The following is a 24400-nucleotide window of genomic DNA, read 5'->3' as shown; positions in this document are numbered from 1 at the left end:
TAACGAACGCGTTAGCGTACAAAATAGAGCCACAGAAGAGACCGGCGCTGCCGATGTTTACCTATCACCCCTTCTTAATGGTTTAGTCCATGTCCAACACCACCGCGGTTGATTTGCATGGGCGCTAGGTAAAAACGATGACAACGTTGGATAAATACAGTTGAGGTGCGACCTCTTCGCCTCCCACATTCGCTATAAAAAGACTTTTGAGCATGTACTCGATATCCTTGATAATCAGGTGAAGGTCTATTTAGTAGTCCGCTATTGGTCCTCCTCATTGGGAAGATAAATCCAATACACTATTCACGAGTGCCACTTTTGGCCTACGAGTAAATTGCAGTGCCGCGTAAGTAACACTACTATTTAAAGTAATTTTATTTTTATAGTCCTTAGTCAAAACTTGAGAAAATGCAGTTATACATTCATTTTTTGTATTGTTTATTTTATTCAATCAGCGTCAATGCAGAGTTTTAAAAACAAGGCAAGAGAAAGGCGTAGAATTAAAATACGTTTATTAAGCCTATGGCTTTTACATGACAAAGCAGCAAAGAAAATGATTGAGCACAACACGCCAGCGCAAACAAAATTCTGATTAAATGATCCCCAATTGATCATCTCACAGTGTGATTTGGACAAAATAACGAGTAACCTTTGTCAAATCCAAGAAAATGTCATTTATTTATACACTCTTACGCTTCATTCGTATATTTCGTTAATACGTTGGCTGTGAACATTCCTTAATAGAATCGCACATTTTCAAGTCATTTTCATAACCGATCCAAAAATGTACACCTTTAACAGAACCACAATTCTGCTTTATGTTTGTCATTACCGCAATTAGTGACGCGTTTGTCACACGCACTGCATGGTGGTGACACATGAAGTATCAAACCACATGAACATGCCAGTGTTGCGTTTTAGTGTGCTGAGTGTAATGTTTAGAAGCAACACATAAGGGAGGACGACGGAGCCGCCGGCTGCACAACTTGACCCGAGCATCCTCGCGTTCATCCCTGCCCGTTGAACACGCCCGTGTCGCTTCGCCAGAACAAGAAGTTACCGTTGCAACAGCGGAAAAAAATACGCTTGTCATTGTGGATTAAAGGCTCCTCACAAGGTTCGCCGATTTGACGGAACTGAGAGCATCTTGCGTTTCTTTCTTCGCCGGCTGCTGCTGCGAGCCGAGCCGAGCCGGTGCGGTCGGCTCGCTGGCTCGCTGGCTGGCTGGCGTTAGCCGTGCTGGGACGACACCATCATCTTCAAACCATTCACCGTGGAAAAGAGGTAAAGTGAGTCGTGTATGTGGAGCAGGCCAATTTCGGCGGGATGAGAAAAATGTTTTAGCAGGGCGAGTGACAGACAGACAGACGGACAAACTGACGGACAGCTCAGCGCGAGTGAATGCCAAGCTAGCTAACAGTTCCCAAATTGATTAGCATTGTTTTTTAAATGTGTGTAATGATGTACGCCAATAAGGTGACGGTTTTTGGTTCTTGTCAGTCAATTATTGTACAAGGGTTGTCATGATTATGTCACGTTCGATATGTTCTGTCAGCATCACGGTGCTAGCTGGTTACTAGCTTGGTTGCTAACGTCACCCCTTAACCCCCCCCCCCCTGATGACCTGATGTTGTTTGTGTTCAGTCTCCTCTCTTGCTCTCTCTGCACCCCCCCCCCCCCCAAAAGTGACAGCATGAGGTTGGATTGAAAGATGAAAGGTGGAACGAGCACCTTCTACTCGCCTTCTGCTCTCTGAGGTACGTCTCTGTGTTTATCCTCCTGATGCATTTTGAGATTCACATCTTGTGTTGTTCGAATGGGATACTCCATCTTACTCTGAAGCACTTGCTTCAATTGAAACAGTAGGACATTTCTTCTATAAGGAGAACTTTTGTGTCATTTGTCAACAAATGACGCAGTGAGGAGAAGCGATTCAGGTGATGATGGTTGAGTGGATGTTTCAATTGCTTTGTTTAAAAATCAAATAATCATAATGTCAAGGTTGAGGGTGTGTTTTGAGTTTGCCTATATGTTGTCCCAGATCCATTCAAGTAACTGTTACTTGTTTGAGCATTCAAAGCAAGCTTATGTGGAGGCCAATGTTTCCCCACTCCCCACATCCTGTGTTGTGAGGAGGCTTCCTTTTTTTGGCCCAAAGTGCCTAGCTGCATCCTGATCAGGGTCACAGCTCCCGGAATCGCTCAATGCACATTATGTTCTGTAGGCTGTTTATTTTTGAAAGCTCCTTTTGCACAGAATTACTACACATTCTATGACGTGGACTTCCTCTTAAGTTCTCAGAAGTTTTCTTTCAGTGGGATACGTGGTTGAGAAAATGGATGGATCGATTAAAAATGAGAATTCACGAGGGGTTGGAATACTTGTATGGATTTTTTTTTTAAACACCCTCCTATTAGTTAAGAATATTGTAGCCCTTGATTGTGTTGCAGATGAACTTGTAAACCATTGCGGAGGTCTGTAGTCTCTGTGTGTTCTTGCTTGCCAATAATTTTCACAATTGATTTTGTCTTTTTCTTTGTCTTTCCTTGTGGTTGCAGCTATTCTGTGTGGCTGAACTGGGAGACAAAAAGGAAGATGCCTCCCAGGCCGTCCTCAGGGGAACTATGGGGCATCCACCTGATGCCTCCCAGGTAGACGATGTTCAATTCAGTTTAGATAAACATGCAATTTGGGTACCCAAGCACTTGGTAAGAAATTGTGGTGTATCTGCAGGATCTTGGTGGATTGCCTGTTGCCCAACGGAATGATTCTGACCCTGGAGTGCCTCCGTGAGGCCACTCTCATTACTATCAAACACGAGCTGTTTAAAGAAGCCCGAAAGTATCCCCTCCATCACCTCTTACAGGAGGAGACGTCTTATATCTTTGTTAGTGTTACTCAGGTAAGCATGCATCGTCCCCGCTTGAGTATTCTGACAGACCAAGAATCTATTATAAAAGATGCAAAGACTTTTGTGTTTTTTTTTTAAAGAACAGTGGATCAGTTTCTCACAATTGCTAAGCTTGCCACTCCTGCTTTATGTGTGAAAAGTGTCCAAAAAGTTTGCTTTAAGTCCTCTCTATTGACATTCATGAGACGCGAAAAGAAAATTGTTACGAGACAGACTCAATTTTGTCTATAGGAAGCTGAGCGGGAGGAGTTTTTTGACGAGACACGGCGGCTGTGCGACCTGCGACTTTTTCAGCCTTTCCTCAAGGTCATTGAACCAGTTGGCAACAGAGAGGAAAAGATCCTGAACAGAGAGATCGGTGAGTCCTGATCGATGCAGTCCTTTGATAAGGCAATCGTTTTAAATAATAATAGTCATTTTTACCTTAGTTGCTTCTTCATTGAACAAATATTTAAAAAAAAAAAAAAAGCAAGAGCGCATTGATTTCATATTTATTTATGAAATTTATATTGGCCTGGTTGGGCCAGCTTGAGGGAATTTCATGTGGCCCGACTGAGTCACGTTATTGCCCCGGGTACCACGGGGCCACCATTCATTTAAAACCCTATGTTGGCAACACTTCTAGATTTTAATTTCTCATGCAATGTTTTAAGGTTTAAATGCCTCAGCGTAAAAAATTTTTTTAAATACCGACAGGTTTTGCCATCGGTATGCCAGTGTGTGAGTTTGACTTGGTGAAAGATCCCGAAGTTCAGGATTTCAGAAGAAACATCCTGAATGTGTGCAAAGACTCAGTGGAACTGAGAGATGCCAGCGGGCCCCACAGCAGAGCCCTCTATGTTTATCCACCCAACGTAGAATCCACCCAAGAACTTCCAAAACACATTTACAGCAAATTGGACAAAGGTAGGCGGAGTCACATTTTACTCTTATTTGAGGGGGGGGGGGTCACTGAAATACAACTGCAGTAACTAACATTTTTTTTTGCTGCATGGCATTTATGGTCTTTCAAAAATTTAGAAAGAAGGTTCTCCTCTCAGTCCTGTTGTAGGTGGCCTCAACTCTGTGACTTTTAATATTGCTCATGTGTGATCAACATCTTAGCACCCTCGCTAGACAAAACACACCACCAAAAACCAAAAAAATGAATAAATGTTCAGAGGCTCAAATGAGAGAATTTTGACAATTTAAAGTTAAACATTGGCAGTAAACGATTATTCAGTTATTAAAATAGTTGTCCATTTATTTGATCAACAATTACTTGTTGATCAATCTATTAATTTTGTTCCCACATTCACATGCTTGCTGCTTGAAGAGAAATGTCCTCACCTCAATGTTGACCTGTTCGTCTCTGTCTGTTGCAGGTCAAATTATTGTTGTCATTTGGGTGATTGTTTCTCCAAATAACGACAAACAAAAGTATACATTGAAGATCAACCATGACTGTGTGCCTGAACAGGTCAGTGAATATCGCACACACGCACACAGAGGTTGTTTTTCAGTACCAATGCTTTAAAACTGGCAATTTAAAGGGACAGTGTTTATAATTTAGTGCCATCTAGTGGTGAACTAATAGAATGCAATAACCTAAGTAGAGGGAGAGGGAGGGTGAGAAACAGATTTTTTTATTTATTTATTTTTTAATCTCTTGTTGATTGCAGGTGATAGCCGAGGCCATTCGAAAGAAGACACGCAGTATGCTGCTCTCCCCCGAGCAACTGAAAATGTGTGTTCAGGAATATCAGGGTAAATACATCCTCAAAGTTTGCGGCTGTGATGAGTACCTGCTGGAAAAGTACCCGATCAGCCAATATAAGGTCGGTAACATTTAGGCATAGCTTGTATCAAAGCTTTTTGTCGTTTTTTTGGCCAACTTCTTTTTATCAGACAGATTCTGTTGAGGGGTGGTCACATGCATATATTTTTTTTCATGTGCACCTTCTCTTCCTGTCATTCTGCCACCAGTACATTCGTAGTTGCATCATGCTGAGCCGGATGCCTAACTTGATGCTGATGGCCAAGGACAGCCTGTACACGCAGTTGCCCACTGATAACTTTGTCATGCCGTCATACTCCCGTCGCATTTCCACGGCGTCATCGTATATGAACGGCGAAGCGGCCGCCAAGTCACTTTGGACCATCAACGGAACGCTGCGGATACGGATCCTCTGCGCCACCTACGTTAACGTCAACATAAGAGACATAGACAAGGTGGGCAGTGACACATTTCATGGGACAAATAAATATTTTTCAGATTTTTTTTTTTCTGTACGTATTATTTCACAGTATTGAACTCAGTTACTTTGTGTGAATAAAATTGACTGTCACCCTAACTGATTTCTTACTTGCTTTTCTTGCCTATTCTTTTAGATTTATGTGAGAACGGGCATTTACCATGGAGGTGAACAAATGTGTGACAATGTGAACACGCAGCGAGTGCCCTGCTCGAATCCCAGGTAACGCTTTCATCAGTTCACGGTCGCTTTCACACACTCACTTTCTCGTCCTTAATTGCCGCGGCGTTAAATGTTTCCTGATATATCTTGCGGAAAAAAAAAAACCAAGCGCTCCTCCCGTCTTTCTTGTTGAGTCAACCACCAGGCAATGATGCAGTTTGATTTCTTTTGCACGGACAGGTGGAATGAGTGGCTGACCTACGACATGTACATCCCAGATATCCCGCGAGCGGCCCGACTTTGCCTTTCTATTTGCTCAGTCAAAGGCAGGAAAGGAGCAAAAGAGGTACAGTCGAAAACAATATTTGGAATGTAACATGGCACCATAGCTACACTTTCAAATCATTTATCTTCAGCCGCTTGCTTGGAAATGTCTAATTAAAATTTAAAAAAAAAACATTTTGAAATGTGGACTCGTCAGACCACAGAACATTTTTTTTGTGCAATGTTCTAAACAGATAGTAGTTGGCATTTTTTAAAAGCTAAGGTGAACGGGAGCTGACGGAGCGTCTTTGGTTCTACTTAATTTCTAATCAAGGTCTGTGGTGGCAGAATGCGTCATCAGAAACTCTATCAGCAAGAGGGGACTTTTTCCATTTGTGTCATCACTCCGACGTCTGTTAAGACGACTTAAAGCATAAAAATCAGTCTTGAGATTGCTCACTTATTGCTGGCGTGTTAAGCAAGTGCCATCCGTCCGATTCCTACTGCTTAATCTCTTCGCAGTAGATAGAAATCCAATATCATTTCAACCAACCTATATAACCTCCATGGACATTAAATCAAACACTTGTTTTGGACACCTTCCCCGATTCATGTTCTCTTCTGTCGCCCACTGATGGAAACACTCGGAAGGCCAAACGTGTGTCTTGCGCCAGTGAGTGAGTGTCAGACATCGATATTGTAAACAGACACCGGGTGTTCGTCCTTTCCCCCGCGGTGCCGTGCCAGCTCCAGGTTTGGTTTGCGGATGTTCTTTCATGCGCCGCCTGAATGAAAGATAAACGCCTCTCCGCAGCAGCCTTTTGTTCAAGCATTTACTTGAAATTGACACAATTTGACCGGCTGCCAGCGTGAAACGCTGTCCGCCTTTCGAACCGTTTATCACCAGCGGCCATCGCTGACCCTCGCTTTGTAGATCAACATGTTATCTTAGACCTTTTTTTTTTTTTTTTTTTTTACGTTTTGGTCGACGTGCCAAAAAAAACAAAGTGGTTTATATCTGCCTATTGAAACAATTATGTGGAGACGATAATATTTTAAAACACTATGTGTGCGTGTGTGTGTATTGTACAACATGTGTAAATTGTACACGTGGAAATCAATAATAAAGATTTTAATTTGGGGTTTCATGTTCTCGAGGCAGTGGTCTCCTATCATCAGGTGACAAGCCACTTTGGATTGGGCCATATAGATGGAAAAAAACCCAAACTTGCAGTACTTCCGGTTTATTTCTTATGACATCAGACTCTTGACACATATCTGCACCAATTGTTTCCTTTTAGGAGCACTGTCCGCTGGCTTGGGGCAATGTCAACTTGTTTGACTACACTCACACGCTGGTGGCAAACAAGATGGCGCTCAACCTGTGGCCCGTTCCTCATGGCCTCGAAGATCTTCTCAATCCCATCGGGGTCACAGGCTCCAACCCCAATAAGGTAAACGGACACGATCAGCTCGTGCAATACCGTCCAACTGAATAGACGGCTTCGTTTGCGTTGAGGTGTCAGAATCGGTTCATTGCCTCGGGAGAATTGAGCGTTGGAACCTTTTGCAGCTCTTCTTGTGGCTTTTGCTGATATTCCAGTCCTTCTCAATTATTTTCTGTTACGCCCCGCCCTAGCAAGAAGAAAACAATTTGCGCTCCCACCACTCACTCTCCGCCGCAACGAGAAATAATAGCATTTTTGTTGCAAAACAGTCCTTAATACTTGCTGCGCACAACGGACAATTAGAGCGCCACTGCCAACTAGTGGACTGGATGTGCAATTACACTTTATTGTAGTATAGCGGGAAAAAAAGCATGTTCCCCAGTATCGCACCTCGCCCCTCTATTTGAGACGCACTGTGATCTTCAGTGTGACTCTGTTATGCAGGAAACACCGTGTCTGGAACTGGAATTTGACCACTTCAGCAGTCCGGTCAAATACCCCGACATGAACGCTGTGGAGGATCACGCTAACTGGACCATCTCGAGAGAACTTGGCTTCAACTACAACCTCTCTGGACAGGTATCAACTACTCACGCAAACAAAGTTGGTGTTCACCTAAAATAATTCATCTTCTTGACGGTTACTGTTAGGAGTGAAAATGACTCGAGCGTTCTGTTAATTGATTCTCAAACGCTACTGGAAGCACATTGACCGCTTACATGAGGCCTGGAAGGACGCAACTTGTGTGTGTGTGTGTGTCATGGTTTTATCAAACAGTTAAATTCACGCGTCACTCATATCGATGACAGATCACGCCTCTCCGTGTCTCTGCGGCGTTGGCTTCGTGACGTGATCTTCATTCTGCCAGCATTACGTGATTTCATCATCAATTATTAATGTTGCCATGCAACATAAGAACCAATTATTTCTGCTCTTCCTATCCATCGGATAGGACTCAGTCAAACACTGTTTACGTCTCATTGTTCAGAAATTCTCTTAATCATCATTTATTTGTTTTTCTGTGAATTGCTGTTTCAGTCCGGTATCTTGATCCAGGTTTATCAGACACTAGCTGACCCAAAGACGGGAGAATGCCCAGTTGATTTATTTATGATCAAGGCGTAACACAGTGTATGTAGTGATCCCTTTTATCTCGAGTTGTTTGAGACGCTTTGCTTACCGGTGGCGTCGTGATGCATCACGTCCTCGCTTTGTTTGTTTTGCACAATGACGCCGTGGCCCAACGCCTGCCTCGTCCTCCAATAATATTGTTCAGCCTGCAGTCAAGATTCAAATCTTGCTCTGTGTCCTTGCAGTTCTCACCTGAGAAGCGTGATTTCTTTTCTTGCCGTTCCAGAGCAATCGTGTGGCGAGAGATCACGCCCTGACAGAGTCGGACATCGACCAGTTGAGGCAGCTCAGTAACAGAGACCCGCTCTCAGAAATCACCGAACAGGAGAAAGACTTCCTGTGGCGACATAGGTAGCTGCCTGCAAAACTTGGAAAATCATGGTCATATTCTTCATACCTTTGTGTACAAAAATGACTCTTTCTTGCAATCATCTTCCTTTTGCCAGGCACTACTGCATGAATTTCCCAGAAATCCTTCCCAAGATCCTCCTTGCTGTCAAATGGAACTCGCGAGATGAAGTAGCACAGGTATTGTGATTGCTCGTCATAATGTGTCTCCCTAATATTCCAAGAGGAGCTTTTTCATTTCCATCAGTACGTAATTGAAGTAAATGTGATTTGTTCTCAAATATAGATTTGTCATCACTACACAACAAGCACAATATTTGAGTATTTTCTTCTCTCTATTGGTGCATGCTAGATGTACTGCCTGTTGAAGGAATGGCCGTCCATCCGTCCAGAGCAAGCCATGGAATTGTTGGACTGCAACTACCCGGACCCCATGGTTCGACACTTTGCTGTATGCTGCCTTGATAAATATCTGACTGATGACAAACTGTCTCAGTACCTCATCCAGCTTGTACAGGTACGTGTTTCAAAACCTTTGTTTCCTGAGACCAATTAAACATAACTACCATGTGTACCCAAAATGCCACAGGAATATAAAAAGCTGCTAATTTTTTCCTCGATTTTGAACCATGCGGCTAATACAAAGGTGCGGATTTTCTGTGGATATATCTTTCACCACTAGGGGCGCTCTATAGTTCAGAAAATATGCTAAATAAATCTAAATTTTTTTTTTTTTTTTTTCAAAAAAAGGAGCTGCTTGCTTCTATACAGGTGCAGAAAATACGGTACATTAATATCCGTTCAAATAAGAATATAAAATATTTTGTTGACCCCACTTCTACAACCACTGTCTTAGAAAAACAATCGTAAGGAAACTGATTTGATATCTTATATTTTTGTCATCAATGGAAAGCAATTCCTTCAATTGTGACTTCATTTCCACATTTTTGATGTTTTAGTGATTATTTTTATTTTATTTTTTTCACATTCACATTTTCAAAATTCCTTGCAAATAATTATCCTTTCCTGTCTCTCCTGTGCCAGGTTATAAAATACGAGCAGTACCTTGACAATCCTCTGGCCCGTTTTCTACTTAAAAAGGCACTAAGTAATCAAAGAATCGGACATTTTTTCTTTTGGCATCTCAAGTGAGTTCCTTCAAATTTCCAATTTTCCTCACACCCGCTTGTCGTTTCTGCTGACGTCAATTATTTCCATGCGAATGTAATTATCACTCCGGCCTTTTGTTCTTTCTCCCAGGGCTGAAATGCACAACAAAACGGTGAGCCAAAGGTTCGGTTTGCTGTTAGAGGCTTACTGCAGGGCCTGTGGCATGTACCTCAAACACCTGAGCAGGCAAGTGGAGGCCATGGAGAAGCTCATCAATCTCACTGACATCCTCAAACAGGAGAAAAAGGATGAGACGCAGAAGGTGCGCCCGTTCACAACATTTCCCGTTGGACTTCCGTTTCATATCAAAGGCGGGGCTTGTTCTTTTCACACGCAAATTCTCAGGGTTGTTGAAGTGGCAGTAATACGAACAGCAAATCTTCACAGCGCCTGTTTATTGTCTTTAAATGTGGGTGCGTGAAGGTTCAGATGCGCTTCCTGGTGGACCAAATGAAAAGACCGGACTACATGGATGCACTACAGAACTTCACGTCTCCTCTCAACCCGGCACACCAACTGGGCAACCTGAGGTTCGGCGCCGACGCTTCCGCGTGAACGCGGCGTGGGAATAACGCAAGCTTGTTCACGCGCAGGTTAGAGGAATGCCGGATCATGTCATCGGCAAAGAGGCCCTTGTGGCTCAACTGGGAAAACCCGGACATCATGTCTGAGCTCCTCTTCCAGAACAATGAGATTATCTTCAAAAATGGGGACGGTAACAGACGACACTACTCTCGCCGTCGTTGCGCATGCAGAATGATGTCATTACTTTTGACCGTCTTTGTCCTGTTTGTGCCGTAGACCTGCGCCAAGATATGCTGACTTTGCAGATTATCAAAATCATGGAGAACATTTGGCAGAATCAGGGACTTGACCTACGGTACACGCTCACTGTACCACACTTGCGGTGTGAGCAGCTGGTCAATTTATTTGCTTTCGCCTCCTCCAGCATGCTGCCCTACGGCTGCCTGTCATTAGGAGACTGCGTGGGGCTCATCGAGGTGGTCCGCAGCTCCCACACCATCATGCAGATCCAGTGTAAAGGTGGCTTGAAAGGAGCTTTGCAGTTCAATTCCAACACGCTGCATCAGTGGCTCCGAGACAAGAACAAAGGCGAGATGTAAGTCCGTGATGTCATCGAGGCACCGCTCGCTGAGCTCTCTTCACCTTTTTAAGCCTCGCGCACAAATGCCAATTCAATTCACTTCTGCCCATTTTTATGTTTTCTATTTTTGGCCTGCAGGTACGATATGGCCGTTGACCTTTTTACAAGGTCCTGCGCCGGCTACTGTGTAGCTACGTTTATTCTTGGGATTGGAGACAGGCACAACAGCAACATCATGGTCAAAGATGATGGGCAGGTAAGCGCAAAGACTTTGGCGTAAATAGCTCGTCATCGTGATTTACCTGCCGTACTTTTTGAGGCGAGTCGAGTCTGCATCCGGACTGCTCTCAACTTTCTTTTGAGAAAACTTCAGCTCAGGGATGTAACAATGGGCGCGACTGAATATCCGGGAAATCCAAATGGGCAAATAATTAAAAAAAAAAATATGTAATTAGGTCGGCGAAGTTGCATGCTTGCTTGGCAATTGGGACCACGCTCTGCCGTGAGTCGTTTTAAATCAGCAACCGGAGTAAGTGAAGCCCCAGAAATGTTTGATCCATCCATCCCCTTTCTAAGCCTGAGGCCCGCTTCTCCTCACAAGAGTCGCGGGGGTGCCGGAGTCTATTTCGGCTGTCGGGCAGTAGACGGGTACGTCACTGCTCGTTCTAAACGAGTCCTCCTGATTTTGCATGAGAAAAGTAATCCCTTGGTGCCATCTTGTGGAATGGCGAAAATAGGCAAGCTTCTCAGTGAATAAAACCCGAGAGTACGCAAGAGAACACTGCACTTTACTGTCGATCAGATTTGACATCAGAGAACAAAACTGAGCCACGACTTCTTGCTTGACTCTCTGTGCCGCCTCAGTTATTTCATATCGATTTTGGACATTTCCTGGATCATAAGAAAAAGAAGTTTGGCTACAAGAGAGAGCGAGTGCCCTTTGTATTGACACAAGACTTCCTCATCGTCATCAGTAAGGGCTCCCAGGAATGCGCCAAGACCAAAGAGTTTGAGAGGTACGTCGCTTCAATTTTTGACTTTTATCGCTGTTTTGCATTTTTTTGCTACTGTTGTAACTGTTCAAGCTTTAATGTCATTATTGTGGCGGCCATCAGCACTGGCGTGCTTTCAGCTTTTCGTTAATTGATTCACTACCAGCCAAGTAAAAAAAAAAAAAAAAAAAAAAAGGATCTTTGACGTGTTTAGCCGTCAATGGCAGTAAATGAGTTAAGACAGTCACTGATCATTTTGCCTTTGATGTGTCTTTGCAACACATTCCTGTTTTTTTTTTTCTGCCCTGCAGGTTCCAGGAAATGTGTTACAAAGCCTACCTGGCCATCCGACAGCATGCCAACCTTTTCATCAACCTGTTCTCCATGATGCTGGGCTCCGGCATGCCGGAGTTGCAGTCGTTTGATGACATCGCCTACATTCGGAAGACCTTGGCTCTGGAAAAAACGGAACAGGTACGATTAAGTTACCATTTTTATTAGATTTCCATTTTTTTCTTAAATGCTTAAAACGAGCGATGGGCATTCGCTGAGGGGGGAGATGCTTTGCATTCATTTCAGGTTTTCTTTCTCACGCCCACTTCTTGAGAATGGATGAATATGGCGTCGGCCAAAGTCATGTTATATGTTAAAATATCGATGTGGCGAAGGAATTATTTAGAAGTTGGAGCGTCATGTCGAACTCTGGTCTAAAATGGGCGATAAATGCTTTGCCGCCACCTCTGGCATTTCCCGACAATTCTAAACCTTTTTGGGAAGTTGCTATTTGCCGCAAGGTCCGTCCTCATTTTTATTCTGTCGTTCTTCCATATGCAGGAGGCGTTGGACTATTTTATGAAACAGATGAACGACGCTCACCATGGCGGCTGGACCACCAAGATGGACTGGATTTTCCACACCATTCGACAGCATGCACTAAACTAAACAAAGTCGCACACAAACAAATTCAAACTTTTTTTTTGGGTTGTTTTGTTTCGGGTCACACTTCCTGGAAGTTCCTTCTTGGGGGGGGATTATTTCTTTTTTTTTTATTTCATAACACTGGAAAACCCATGACGATTGCACTTATTAACTTGTAGAGGAAAACTACCAGTTGATGTAAACCTTCTTCTTCATCCAGCTACAAATGTAGCCACCGGATGTCTCTTGCTGCTTGATTCGTGCTGCACTGTGGCCCTGCCCTAAAACCGATTTCTTGGAAAACATTTTCTTGCCAGTGCCAAGAAGAAGAGGACAGAAAAAAAAGAGGAACTCACTGCCCTGACAATGTTTGACTTCCATTCGCGGATCTGTGATGGCCGCCTCGGCACTTAACCTTTCGTCTTCCACCATGTTTTTGGTGAAAGTGCCCCCCCCCCCCCCCGTTCAGCGTCAATCGTTGCCAATCTTCCTAGCCTCCAAGGCAGATTTCTTTTTTTTTTTTTTTCCTCTCCCCACCTCCAAGAAACAGCACTCCACCCTCGGGAGCATTTGTTGGTGGTGCACCTTGAGACTTTTAAACCAACTTCAGGGTGATTCTTGCCTCTTCATCAAAGCTAAAAGATCTGTGATGACTTTGGAATGGATGTTACAGGTATGTACCAGTTTCAGTCACTTCACTTTCCGTTGGCCTGCATGCCGCTTCGTCGGTCTGTTCTCAGCTTCTCCGTGAAAGCGATGTGGTCATCATGTTTATGCAATGTTACACGTTATTATCATCGTTACTTTCGAAAATGTTTTCAGTCGCCTTTAACTCGAGCAAAGCCGTCACCCCTTCTGTCTAGTGATCGACCGATATTTTTCTTTTTAGGGCCGATACCGATTATTCGTCCGATAACCGATATCTGGAGCCGATATTCATTTCTAGAAAAAAGGGGTAAAATGGTGTCAAAATTTAGAAAAATAAAAACTCCAAAACTTGTAAATACACATTTATAAAACAAGTGATTAACAACATATTAAGGCTCTTTTTTTTTAGATCAGAACAAAGTCTCGCTCTACCTTTCTCTGCTCGGTGGACCTCCTCACTGTAGAGCGTGTGACTTGAGGTAAAAGGAAAACGGGCATCTTACTGCTGATTGGCTGCACAAGTAACCACTTTTTTTTGGGCTGGCCAATCTTCCTCTGCAAGCAGGGTCACGAGCACAGCAGACAGAGAGAGAGAGAGAGAAAAGTGCGCTGGAGCGAGCCAAAATAAACCGTCTCATAATTTATTGGCTTTGAAAGTTAGGAAAAAAGACGATGCCAATAATTGTCAAAATGCCAACTATCGGCCTCGATAATCGGCCCGGTTGATAATCGGTCTATCACTAATTGTTACTGCACTAACTTCAATTTTGGTTTACTGTACGTGTTGTGATGCAAAACGGACCGCGCGGCCTGTTGCCGAGTTGCACGCCAGGCGACATTCGGGGAATCGTCACGTCTTCTTCCCCTTTGATCAAAATGCCTTTGCGTCGCTGCGTCACGCTCCACAATGTTGCACACTGAAGCCCAACACTGGATGAGAACTTTCCCCCCGGTAAATGTGTGCATGCTCACTGGATTGGGATACATGAAACTTAACCAGCCAACTTCACGTTTGATTGTATCAGCAAGTCAAAGTCGTGCCCTGCTGTGATGTGACGCACCGACGCCATGTTCCGTCGCAGCTTTAATGACTTGAATGTATTTTATTGCGTCCACAAAGCGTTATGTGCACTCACCGTTTATCATGTATCGTGCTCAGATGCAGTTTTGGAATTTTTTGTTTTTTATTTGTTGTCTAATTTGAGAGGCTGGTTCGTCATGCAGTCAAGCAAATCAGAGATTTTTTTTTCATGTTTTTGATTTTGTTTGCAATGAAAACCAGTCCAGTATTTTTTTTCTTACTACATGAGTGTGTTTGAACATCCGTGTTTAAGTCTGCGCCGGTTGCAGAACGTATTTGGCAGGTCCCAGTACTTCGTTTGTGTGTGTGTGTGTGTAGATAACCGAGTGTGTTGGCGCACCAACTGGCTGCACGTCTTGTACATCTTTTTCCATTTTCCTGTTTTTGCATTGCTTGTAAGGAGATCCGCTGAAGAGAGGAAAAAAAAACCCCGAACGAACCTCTTCATTGGTTATTTACCTTAAAAACTGTGATGCACAGTGTTGGTGTATTTTTCAAGTCGTCTTGATGAACAAGTTGTGCGCGTGTTAAGTGCTTGCAGCATTGTCGACGGCGATCTTGTGCCATTTTGTGAACGTGGACGGGCCACTTTTACTTTTTATTTTTAACATACGCCTCAAAAGGATGAGGTTGAAAATGATTTGGGATTTTTCAAACCATATAATTCACCGGGAATTTCAGAAAGTTCCAAAATTCAGAAATTGGCTACAGGTCGGGCGCCATCCACAAATACCCGAACAAGGCGATACGAATGCACAACATAAAAGTTGAAACGTTTTGATTGTGTCCATGTCGATGTTTGTAAAGCCTTTTGTTGCCTCTTGTGAATGGAAGTGCTTGTTGTTGTTGAGCCTTTCAAAATGGCTTCACGCGTTCGTTCGGGTGGCTTGTGAGGGTTTGAAACTTGTGCACGTGTAAAAATGCAGTAACTCCATTTCGGATCAAATCATCGTCGGTTACCATCCTTGTGAAATGATCCAAAGGAAACGCTGGTGCAGCCCTTATATGGTCATCAGCCTTTTTTTTTTTTTTAATATATGCACTGTTGTTTATTGTACATAACATGTCCTACATTTCCATACAATGACATGCTGACAAAAGCTTAGCCTATACTATGAATGTACATTGGGCCAATGTTGTTTATTTTTTTTTTTCACAGCCTATCTGCATGAGATTGGATGAAGATATATAATGTCCTCTGTGCAAAGCAGTCACACACATTTAAAAATGAATGCCTTACGTTTGCTTCCGTTCATCTTGTCGTTAACATCTTTTTATTTTTCAATTGTGTTTGTCTTTGACTGCCCGGTCACAGGGTAAAAGTTTGTACCTGGATTGACTGACCATCTGAGTGTTCTGTGAAGATGTACAAATACATTTGTTAAACATTCACCAGACTGCGTGTGTGTTTGCACAAAGTGTCAGCACAACAGGACTCGTTATAAAACATTTCGATTTACGGATGCGAGATGTAAGACTTTTATGTTGCTGTGTCGTCGCTTTTCTCAGTTTTTTTCTTTTTTTTTGTATTATTATTCCATTCGAAACTACAGCCCAGAAAGAAAAGCCAAGCAACTTGAATTTTTCTTTATCAGCCAACTACAAAATCTTCGCACATTATCGTGACATGCATAGACTGTCTTCACTTTGTGTTGTATACAAATATCGATCATTTTATTGGATCCAGTGGGATGATATCAACTCTTTTCTCTCGATTTAACGTTTACAGTGCTCTGTGTAGCATTTGGAAGAGCCCAATAGCGGGAGAATGCGATGCGAGAAATGATTATGAAGCAAACGTGTTCCCCTTTGATGAGGCGATCACGCCATCAGGTCATCGTCACGGAGAGGCCTGCTTGTGGGAGGTGGAGATGTTTCATCCAGGGTGGGAGGGACGGGATGATGGGCGGGATGGAATTCCTTCAAGGGCTTGGATGGGCAGTGGAAGGGGTTGTCGTTTGCATCTTGAGTCGGTGCGGCGGCGGTGGGAGATGCGGCTGTTGTGTCCTCCTCAGACGATTCCTCTTTTTGTAGTACGACCGATGTGATGACGGGACCTTCTACCATAGCGTCCCTAAAGGGAGTCCAGCCGGGGGGCAGGCGCCGGCTGGATGACTGAAAATGTAACAAATGCATAAGTGGACTGTGGCTCGATATTCGAAACGTTCTGTACCGAATATGACGGTGGTGGGCCGTCAAGGCCTTGGCTGCTGGCCTCACATAATCAAGAAAAAAATGATCATATTCTTCACACCGATGTCATATTATATCCTAGTGTTATAATTTCAGGTGAGAGTTTTTATCCAATCAGAATTCAGTTAGCTCGTGTTGCCAGGCAGATTTCTTAATTCCAGTAGCACGCACTATTCGTCCGAGGCCTTCAGATACAATCGTGCGGGCGTCTGAGCGGAGGGGGCTTTGTGTGTGATAGCGAATAAGATCACGAGTTGGTTCCAGTGAGCCTTCTCGCTGGCCTTACCTTGAAGGTGATGAACGCGCCTTGTGATTGGATATTCACTTGTGAGTGGGCAGAGCTACGCGGAATCAACACACCGGAAAATTGTAAGTAATGTTCAAAAATCTGAATTACATTATTGATTTTTTTTTTTTTAACCCACAATGGCCGAAGGAGGTGAAAGTGTGGATTTAATTGCAGATACGCTTGCGAGGCCATTTTCAAGACGGACCTTTCAAGAGAAGCGCGGTCGTCCAACACTCACTAGTGCGTAAGTCTTTCTGTATATTATTTTTCCAGCCGTGGTGTCATAAATGATGGCAATATGAGGGGGATTTATTGAATATAGGTGAGCTTTGGAAAATAATTTCAAATGTAATTATTTTGTAATTATTGTGACTTTTTTTTAAATATTGCACCTGACAAATATGACATTAAAAAATAAACTAAAGCCCACACAAAAACTAAACTAAAATGAGTTTTTAAAAAAAATAAAAACTAATGAAAATTAACAAACTTGCTACAAAAACTACGACGTGAATCAAAAAAGTTAGGAAATAATTCATCTTGGTTTTGAATAAATAAAAAAAAAAAAAAACAGGGGTTTGTAAACTTTTTCTTCCCCCTGTAGCTTTTCTTTACCTCATTTTGTTAATGTTTTATTATTGACTTGGTTAATTCTGTTAACAGAAATAAATCCACAACTTATATGCAAGCTACCATGTTTTGTTAATTTTAAAATACATTTTTTGGGCATATTTTCTCTTCGTTTACATGAGCACCCCCCCCTTCCCCCAAATGTTTTTTGCGCCGAACTGGCGACAGCCTTACCCGAGCAAGCAGAGGACCTTCTGCGCATTCTACAATGGCCTGAGGGGGCACATGTCTCCAAGGGGCGACATCCACAGTGGACCGACAGTTAATGATCTCCTACGCACACACACGCGCGCACACACACACGCACAACCAGAGCGAGCTCGTGAGAAATCCGCCTGGCCAACGTTGCGCACAGCTCACCAAGACAAACACGTTGCGTGTCCTTGTTTACCATCGCCTCGTCATCGTGCACGCACACGTCACTGAGTTCAGTGTGTTCAGCTTTGGCACAGGTGGTCTTCTTCATGTCAAATCGCAGTTTAAATCGGAAACCTGCCACCACCTGAAAGGCCCCAAACATGTTAGCACACCTTTTTTTTTTGCGCTTTCCCACCAAATTGAGGCAATAATCTTTACCTGTCTCGTTGCGTGTTCGATGCTATTAAGACTAAACAGGTGCGTAGAGTTTGAGATGGAGTTGTATTTGGAGATGGAGACCGACAGAGGAACCTTCACGTCCTCGGAGTTCTCGTCAATCTCCATTGGACAGCCTAGACAGGAAGCTCTTTCTGGCACGATGTGGTCACCTGGATTGTCAAAAAGACAAAAGATGTTTCAGAGGCTTTGAGTAACTCCACACTATGATGATTAAATGTGCATCGGCATAATTCCGCCCCCGCTTGTTATCTTTCAAGATCATTTCCCAATTCAAACAGAAACATGACATGAACCGAATGACTCACCGAGCTGACAGTGCACCTGTTTCGGGTGTGCTTCGGTTTCTGTCATGAGAACTGTGGCGTTGCACGAGAGAGGCACCTAGAGGACACAGCAGGATTTTGCAGGGGGAAAAAATCTGCCACACACACACAAAAGACATCCAATTGAAAACTAAAATTCACGTCCGATGCAATGTGATTACTTTGCGTCCATTAGGATGATAGTTGCAGTCGGTGTGAGGTCTGGGACTTCCCGCCATACAGTCACTCCTCCTGCTGGTAAACTGCAGCGAGTAGAACGAGTCCGATCCGTTCTCTGACTGAGAAAACACACACACACACACACACACTTGAGTTTGTCACATACACTGTGTTTGGAAATACGTCCACGAGGAGGTCATGATTTACTTTTAGTGACTAAAAGTCACAATGAGTACGCTGTTGTTCTCTCAAAGTGCATTTAAAAAAAATAATTCTTAACATTTGTTAAAACTGATCACACTAACTTTGAAGAATCACTACAAACTTCCTTCTGTGAGAGAAGCAACTGAAAAGCACAGATAAGTGTGACAGCAAATCAGCAAGTTGAAAATACTTTTTGCATCTCATATAGCAGTGCTTTTAACTATTTTCTGTTACGCCCCCCCCCCCAGCAAGAAGAGACAATTCGCGCCTCTCCGCCGCAACCGACGCCGTCGAGTTAATACTCGCTGCGCACAACTGGCATGGAGAGCGCCACTGCCAGCTAGTGGAGTGGAGGTGCAATTACACTTTATTGTAATACGGCGGGGGGGAAAAAGCATATTCCCCAGGATCACACGCGCCCCCTCCCCCTCAGCATCATACCGACATGCCTTATCAATATCATAACTGCTTCAGGAACTTATAGTACATGATAGTTTTCCAATCAGAGAACGATTGAGGTTTTCAAGCTTGTTTACCTTGGTGGCCGATAATATCTGAAAGAGGGCCAACTTGTAGCCGGTGCTCAACCTGTCATTGAAAGTGTGTAAGGCGCTGGAAACGGCTTTCTCGACAGATGGGTCATCGCAGAAGATGTGAACGCCTGGCTGGACGTCCTTCAGGAGAAGAATGTTGACAGTTAAAATCAACAAAAGTCGCTTTGCAGCGCAATGATGACATCCACTTGGAAAAAGGATTTTCTACAGCCAGTTCTGAGGTTCAGAGTTCAACTCTCGGCTCAGCCTTCTTGTGTAGAGTTTGCTTTTTCTCCCGGTGCTGTTTTGTACGTAAAGGGGAAGTCAAGTCAAAACAATTCTTTACAATAAATCTTTTTAGATGGGGAGGCTGTAGTTTGTAAAGAACATTTTTGATTAGACTTTTGCTTTCAGTAATATTTTTTTACAGACAATTATATACAATAATTGGATGAGGAAATGGAGAAAAATGATTTAGATGCTATCAAAACAATATGTTCCAATAGATTTGAAAACATTGTGAGCTGACTAATAAAAAATGCTAAATTATCAAATAAATAAAATTTAAAAATGCACTTCACCTTTTCAAGATTAGATGCACAATTTTTGTATTCCTGAAGCTCATTTAGATTTTTTTTCCATTTTTTTGTGCCAACATATTTTACATTTATTTTATTAATTTTTTTACATTCATTAATTTTTTTATAAAACTAATATTTTACTTTAAAAAGTCCAAGGACAAAAAATATCTGCACACTTTGAAAAATATTTTTTTATAAAATGTACAAATGTGGAGAATAGAAGTAAAACAAATAAAATACAGACACTACTTCAAATATTGCGATTTGTTTCGTCCTAAAACTGCATCCCCAAAAAATTCTGAAAGTAGCAACCAGTCCGTTATAAATTCCTTCTACTTGAGCACAATGACATTTTCAGTTTGACGTTTGTCTAAAACTCTTAAATTTCACCGGAATGTTCTGACCTGGCTCCAAACGAGGCCCACCAGAAGCAGCGTAATCAGAACCATCTCACTCCTCATTGTGCTTGCTTCTTCTCCGCTCTAAAGACACAAGTTCGGCCTCGCCTTGAAAACGCAAAATTGCTCAAATAAGCGCCTTTGAAAAATGTAAAAAAAAGAAAAAATGTGCTGCTCTTACACTTCACGGATGCCGATTGGATTGGATTGGACTCCTCCTCACCCTGGAATGGACGACGACTCAATGAAGTTTTCCTGAAAATGTAGCTGGCTGACGACGACGATGACGATGATGATGATGACTCACTGATCAACACACAGGACAGGAGGGCAGACAGAATACACACACACACACACACGCACACACACACACATTGTAGGACAACAGGAGAGCAAATGTTTGCTTGTTTGTTTGACCCGCTCAGTCAAAGTCAGAAGAGACGACACATGAGACCGACTCACAGCACTCATCAATGACTTCACGCCCGCATGTGCGTTTATTTCACCTCCGCACGCTGCCCTTGCTCGTTTGTTCATCGCAGCTAAAATTCCAGCCCGTCGAGAGGCGACAATCGCCCTCCGAGTTTGCGTTTAAGGGCTGTCAGTCGTTACGTACCGTACGTGTGCCGTTTGTGTGTTTAAGTGGTACTTTGTCCCGGGCGACCTTTGCCCTCCACCACTTTGTATCATCCAGTGCACTGAACCTTTCAGATTGTATCTTTTTTTTTTTTTTTGTGCTCACTTAAAAAAAATATTTGGACTACATTTAAGTTAAAGGGGAAGTCAACCGCCCCAAAAATCTTTGCAATAATTTGTTCAATGCCCGTTCACTCGTCGAAACGTCGAAATCACATTTGTGGGATGTGAGTCAAGTCGCAAAATTCACTCGTTTTTAGCTAACTCGCGGGGCGGCCATTTTGTCACTTCATCGATTGAGGAATGACATCGCAGTTGCTCAGGGCTCAGGTAACGACCAATCACGGCTCACCTGTTTTCTGAAGCTGAGCTGTGATTGGTCGCTATCTGAGCCCTGAGCAACTGTGATGTCATTTTCAGGTGACAGAAGTAACAAAATGGCCGCCCTCTGACACGACTAAAATCAGGCGAATTTAACTGCTTAACTCATATTCAGCGAATTTAACATTAATCAGAATGGCATGTTTTGATTCGTGGGTCTTCATAGAACATATTCATGTAAAAGAATTTTTTTTTTTCGTTATGCGACCTGTTGAGGCAATCAAATGGATTTTTTTCTCTTTCTCTCTTTCTCTTTAGCCTGCACAAATTCAAGACACCTTGTGCCAGATGGAGCAAAACATGTTTCACGGTAGGGACAGTGTTCTTTTTCTTGCTCTGCTTCATTTTTGAGTCTTTGAACAGAGAGCTGATATGCCTTGTAAAAAAAAAAAAAAAAAAAGTTTATGAACATTCTTCCAGAAGGATTATGACTTTATTAACATGCAGTTTGGCAAATTACAGCCTTGGTCCCGCATTTGGACAATAACTGGCCGAAGTAATTCAAACGATTGAATGTAGAATGCAAGATGAGCACGATGTTCCGTCGTGGCAGAGTGATGCATTTCTGTTTTACACTTGTGTGACACTGCACTTCCTCTCTAAGAGACTCAGTGGTTATTCCGAAAAAAAAAAAAAGCTTCGCATTCACTCGGTCTAACCCCTGAGGTCTCATCGCCACGCCGTCTGCTCATCTATTTCTTTGATAATGCAAGGAGATGCTGCAAGTGGATGGCATTTGCTTTTCTTGGCGGTTTTCGTTCCAGGTATGTTTGACGACAATCTCTTATACAATAAATTCTCACATTAGCGAAAAAAAAAAAAAAAAAGAGCTTTTTGGCTCAATACTGAAACTAAGGTTTACGCACACATGCAAAGATCATGTTTTTTTGGAGGGAAGTTTGGAACGCGGCAAATAATTTATTCAGCAAATGTCATTGAAATGTCTTCAAGAGTCACAGTTTCCCTGAAATGACGGCGTCACGGGCAGTCACAAAAGTTATTGTGGTTTCCTCTCACATGACGAGTTTACATGCACTCATACTTGGTCGCAATTATTTTATTATTTGGGGGCTTGGAACGCTTCATTTGAAAATTGTAAAAAGGTGGGAATGTATTTGTACCTCACGATTTGAGTCGATTCCTATTCCGATGCCCGAGATTCGATTCATTTCCGATTCTGATGCATCACAACATTCATACTTGACAGTACGATAATCATGTGATCCTCTCACAGGTGTCCACTTACTTGGAAATGAGAAATCCATCTTTGCCGCTTCGAGTTTTGGGGCTCGCATCTACCGGCCAGTCCTGCATTCCTTGGACGTCCTCCCTCTGATTGGTGTGCACACATGCATGATGACTTCATTCAATGTTCACTACGAGGGCCGTCTGTTTTCACATTTGGCACAAATCAGGTTTGGATCAAGATTGGACCCAGTTTGAAGTTTTGTCTTCCTGCAGGAACCTACACCATGACAAACCCAGAGGGGGAACTATGCATCAAGGCAACCTTGGGTGCTCAGTTTATTGTCATCATAAAGAAGGTGTCAGTGCCTCATTGTTGCCTATGTAGGCCTTGTGTATGCATGTATCAAGTGTGTGTGTGTGGAGGAGCAAAATCTGTGAAATTTATGGTTCGACTTTTAAACAGATTGTTAAAATAGCGCCTTTTAACACAGCAACAACTTTGCTCATTAAAACAGAACAGACCCCAGAGAATAAAAAAATAAATATTTATTTAGCATATTTTCTGAACTATAGAGCGCCCCTAGTGGTGAAAGAAAAATCCACCGAAAAGCTGCACCGTTGTCTTAGCCGCATGGTTCGAAATCTAGCAAAAAAGTAGCGGCTTATAGTCCGGAAAATAGGGTAAACAAATGCAGACCTGCTCTTTTTTTTTTTCTTTTTTTTTTGCACATCACATGATAACATTCAACAAGAAATGCTGATGCTGAATGAAATAGAACAAAATTTCAAATCCCATTTGAAAGGGAAATAAAAATCAACGCAATTCTGCCCAGTGATGATTGTCTGCAGTGGGTGTCCATGTGCAAATGGACAGAATGAGTCCTAAAATATTTTCATTTGCACATATTCAGAAGAGCTGGTTTTTCAACTTGGACCCCCTCAAGGTCGTAGTGAACGGCTCCTGTCGCAGGGAATCTGCTGTCTTGTCGCTCAAACTGCCTGATAATGCCGCCGGCCTGCAGTTCACTTTCAAAAAGGTAAAACACATTCAAGCCTTTTGCAATTTTGAAATGTGAGCCCAAGCAAGACAGTGACAGTAAATCACAAAATACTATTTGTATTCTCTTCTCAGGAAAATAATCGATTTTACGTGACCACGCTGATAGCTTCGGTGTCTCCTCAGCCCGTCTGCTTCGGATGTGCAAGTAAGACCAAAAAGGAAGGGCACATGACAGAGTTTGAGTTTCTCTGCATACACGCTGTCTTTTGTCTTTTGTTGCGATCCCTCCCCCCTTCTTCAGATAAGACTTATTTTGGTTTGGTGTCACATGACAAGCTCTTCGAAGCATCTTACGGTCGAAGCTTTCGGTGCAAATCGGCAAGAGTGTTTCTGGCGTCTTCCGAACTGAGCATTAAGCTGGTGCATCTCCAGTTGCAGGCCTTCAGTGTGCCCAGCGGACGTTATGGAGAAGGTGAATGCACTTCTATTTGCTTCTTCAACATTTTTTTTCTTTTGAAATCATTTCAATCTGTTTTCTCTTTTTCAGTGGAAGAGTGTTTGGCTGATTATAACAAGCGGGTCATCCCCATCATCCTTTGGGCTTGTGCAGTCGGCTTTTTGATGATTGCTCTTGTGACTTTCATATTGGTTAAAGAAAATCGCACTCACGGCTATGAACGCCTCTGAGCTTTTTCTCAAACTGTTCATGATATTTTGTATTTTTATGTTATCTCACCATTAAATGTGCTGAAATTCGTGAGGATAAGCAGCTTGGGTGTTGACTGCCAACCACTAAAATGCTTCCACCTGCTGGCGCTTTGCCGTAATTGCAGCCTCCTCCCCGCCTTCTTATCACCATTCCTCATTGGCCATCGA

General features: G+C 42.9%; 3 protein-coding genes across 8 annotated transcripts; 2 read left to right on the top strand and 1 right to left on the bottom strand.

Moving 5' to 3' along the window:
- Positions 1 to 3: 3 nt before the first annotated feature.
- Positions 4 to 15804, top strand: LOC148324912 (phosphatidylinositol 4,5-bisphosphate 3-kinase catalytic subunit alpha isoform-like). Of its 3 annotated transcripts, none has more exons than XM_088313757.1 (26): positions 4 to 1284; positions 1645 to 1757; positions 2559 to 2651; positions 2734 to 2902; positions 3143 to 3269; positions 3608 to 3817; positions 4276 to 4370; positions 4573 to 4728; positions 4877 to 5122; positions 5282 to 5367; positions 5548 to 5653; positions 6873 to 7025; positions 7464 to 7598; positions 8377 to 8501; positions 8597 to 8678; positions 8851 to 9015; positions 9543 to 9646; positions 9759 to 9930; positions 10092 to 10198; positions 10262 to 10383; positions 10470 to 10548; positions 10618 to 10788; positions 10912 to 11029; positions 11638 to 11789; positions 12077 to 12239; positions 12600 to 15804. In XM_088313757.1, the coding sequence occupies exons 3-26, from the start codon at positions 2596 to 2598 to the stop codon at positions 12705 to 12707; spliced, it is 3207 nt and encodes a 1068-aa protein (XP_088169883.1). In that variant the 5' UTR covers positions 4 to 1284; positions 1645 to 1757; positions 2559 to 2595; the 3' UTR covers positions 12708 to 15804. The 3 variants fall into 3 exon arrangements, with proteins under 3 accessions (XP_088169883.1, XP_088169884.1, XP_088169885.1); XM_088313758.1 differs by having other exon boundaries at positions 4 to 1289; XM_088313759.1 differs by lacking the exon at positions 4 to 1284 and adding an exon at positions 1331 to 1476.
- Positions 13078 to 24290, top strand: lamp3 (lysosome associated membrane protein 3). 4 transcript variants are annotated; one of them, XM_088313774.1, is made up of 8 exons: positions 13078 to 13356; positions 21595 to 21646; positions 22571 to 22675; positions 22798 to 22880; positions 23436 to 23561; positions 23657 to 23729; positions 23826 to 23996; positions 24072 to 24290. In XM_088313774.1, exons 1-8 carry the CDS (start codon positions 13078 to 13080, stop codon positions 24209 to 24211), a joined length of 1029 nt encoding a protein of 342 aa, XP_088169900.1. In that variant the 3' UTR covers positions 24212 to 24290. The 4 variants fall into 4 exon arrangements, with proteins under 4 accessions (XP_088169900.1, XP_088169902.1, XP_088169901.1 ...); XM_088313776.1 differs by lacking the exon at positions 13078 to 13356 and adding an exon at positions 20745 to 20810; XM_088313775.1 differs by lacking the exon at positions 13078 to 13356 and adding an exon at positions 21457 to 21513.
- On the bottom strand, positions 15668 to 20911 carry kng1 (kininogen 1). Its single transcript, XM_088313773.1, has 10 exons — positions 20782 to 20911; positions 20501 to 20625; positions 20326 to 20427; positions 19344 to 19481; positions 18606 to 18722; positions 18427 to 18502; positions 18101 to 18270; positions 17916 to 18026; positions 17699 to 17797; positions 15668 to 16527 (listed from the first exon to the last, which is right to left on the bottom strand). Exons 3-10 carry the CDS (start codon positions 20380 to 20382, stop codon positions 16234 to 16236), a joined length of 1062 nt encoding a protein of 353 aa, XP_088169899.1. The 5' UTR covers positions 20383 to 20427; positions 20501 to 20625; positions 20782 to 20911; the 3' UTR covers positions 15668 to 16233.
- Positions 24291 to 24400: the final 110 nt, after the last annotated feature.

Source organism: Idiotropiscis lumnitzeri, chromosome 13 (assembly GCF_059441095.1).
Source record: "Idiotropiscis lumnitzeri isolate Australia: NSW breed Sydney's pygmy pipehorse chromosome 13, RoL_Ilum_1.0, whole genome shotgun sequence".
Classification (NCBI taxonomy): domain Eukaryota; kingdom Metazoa; phylum Chordata; class Actinopteri; order Syngnathiformes; family Syngnathidae; genus Idiotropiscis; species Idiotropiscis lumnitzeri.
The sequence above is the reverse complement of the archived record's forward strand: the minus strand, read 5'-3'. Positions and strand labels throughout refer to the sequence as shown.

Excerpts from the sequence above, each read along its gene's own strand:
- lamp3 (XM_088313774.1), top strand. The coding sequence starts at position 13,078 with ATGGCCGCCTCGGCACTTAACCTTTCGTCTTCCACCATGTTTTTGGTG. Across the intron at positions 13,357-21,594 it reads CTTTGGAATGGATGTTACAG|CCTGCACAAATTCAAGACAC; the intron begins GTATGTACCAGT and ends CTTTCTCTTTAG. Across the intron at positions 23,997-24,071 it reads CAGCGGACGTTATGGAGAAG|TGGAAGAGTGTTTGGCTGAT; the intron begins GTGAATGCACTT and ends TCTCTTTTTCAG.
- LOC148324912 (XM_088313757.1), top strand. The coding sequence starts at position 2,596 with ATGCCTCCCAGGCCGTCCTCAGGGGAACTATGGGGCATCCACCTGATG. Across the intron at positions 5,654-6,872 it reads GCAGGAAAGGAGCAAAAGAG|GAGCACTGTCCGCTGGCTTG; the intron begins GTACAGTCGAAA and ends GTTTCCTTTTAG. Across the intron at positions 7,599-8,376 it reads ACTACAACCTCTCTGGACAG|AGCAATCGTGTGGCGAGAGA; the intron begins GTATCAACTACT and ends TTGCCGTTCCAG.
- kng1 (XM_088313773.1), bottom strand. The coding sequence starts at position 20,382 with ATGAGGAGTGAGATGGTTCTGATTACGCTGCTTCTGGTGGGCCTCGTT. Across the intron at positions 18,723-19,343 it reads AGATATTATCGGCCACCAAG|TCAGAGAACGGATCGGACTC; the intron begins GTAAACAAGCTT and ends GTGTTTTCTCAG. Across the intron at positions 16,528-17,698 it reads AAGGTCCTCTGCTTGCTCGG|TCATCCAGCCGGCGCCTGCC; the intron begins GTAAGGCTGTCG and ends TTACATTTTCAG.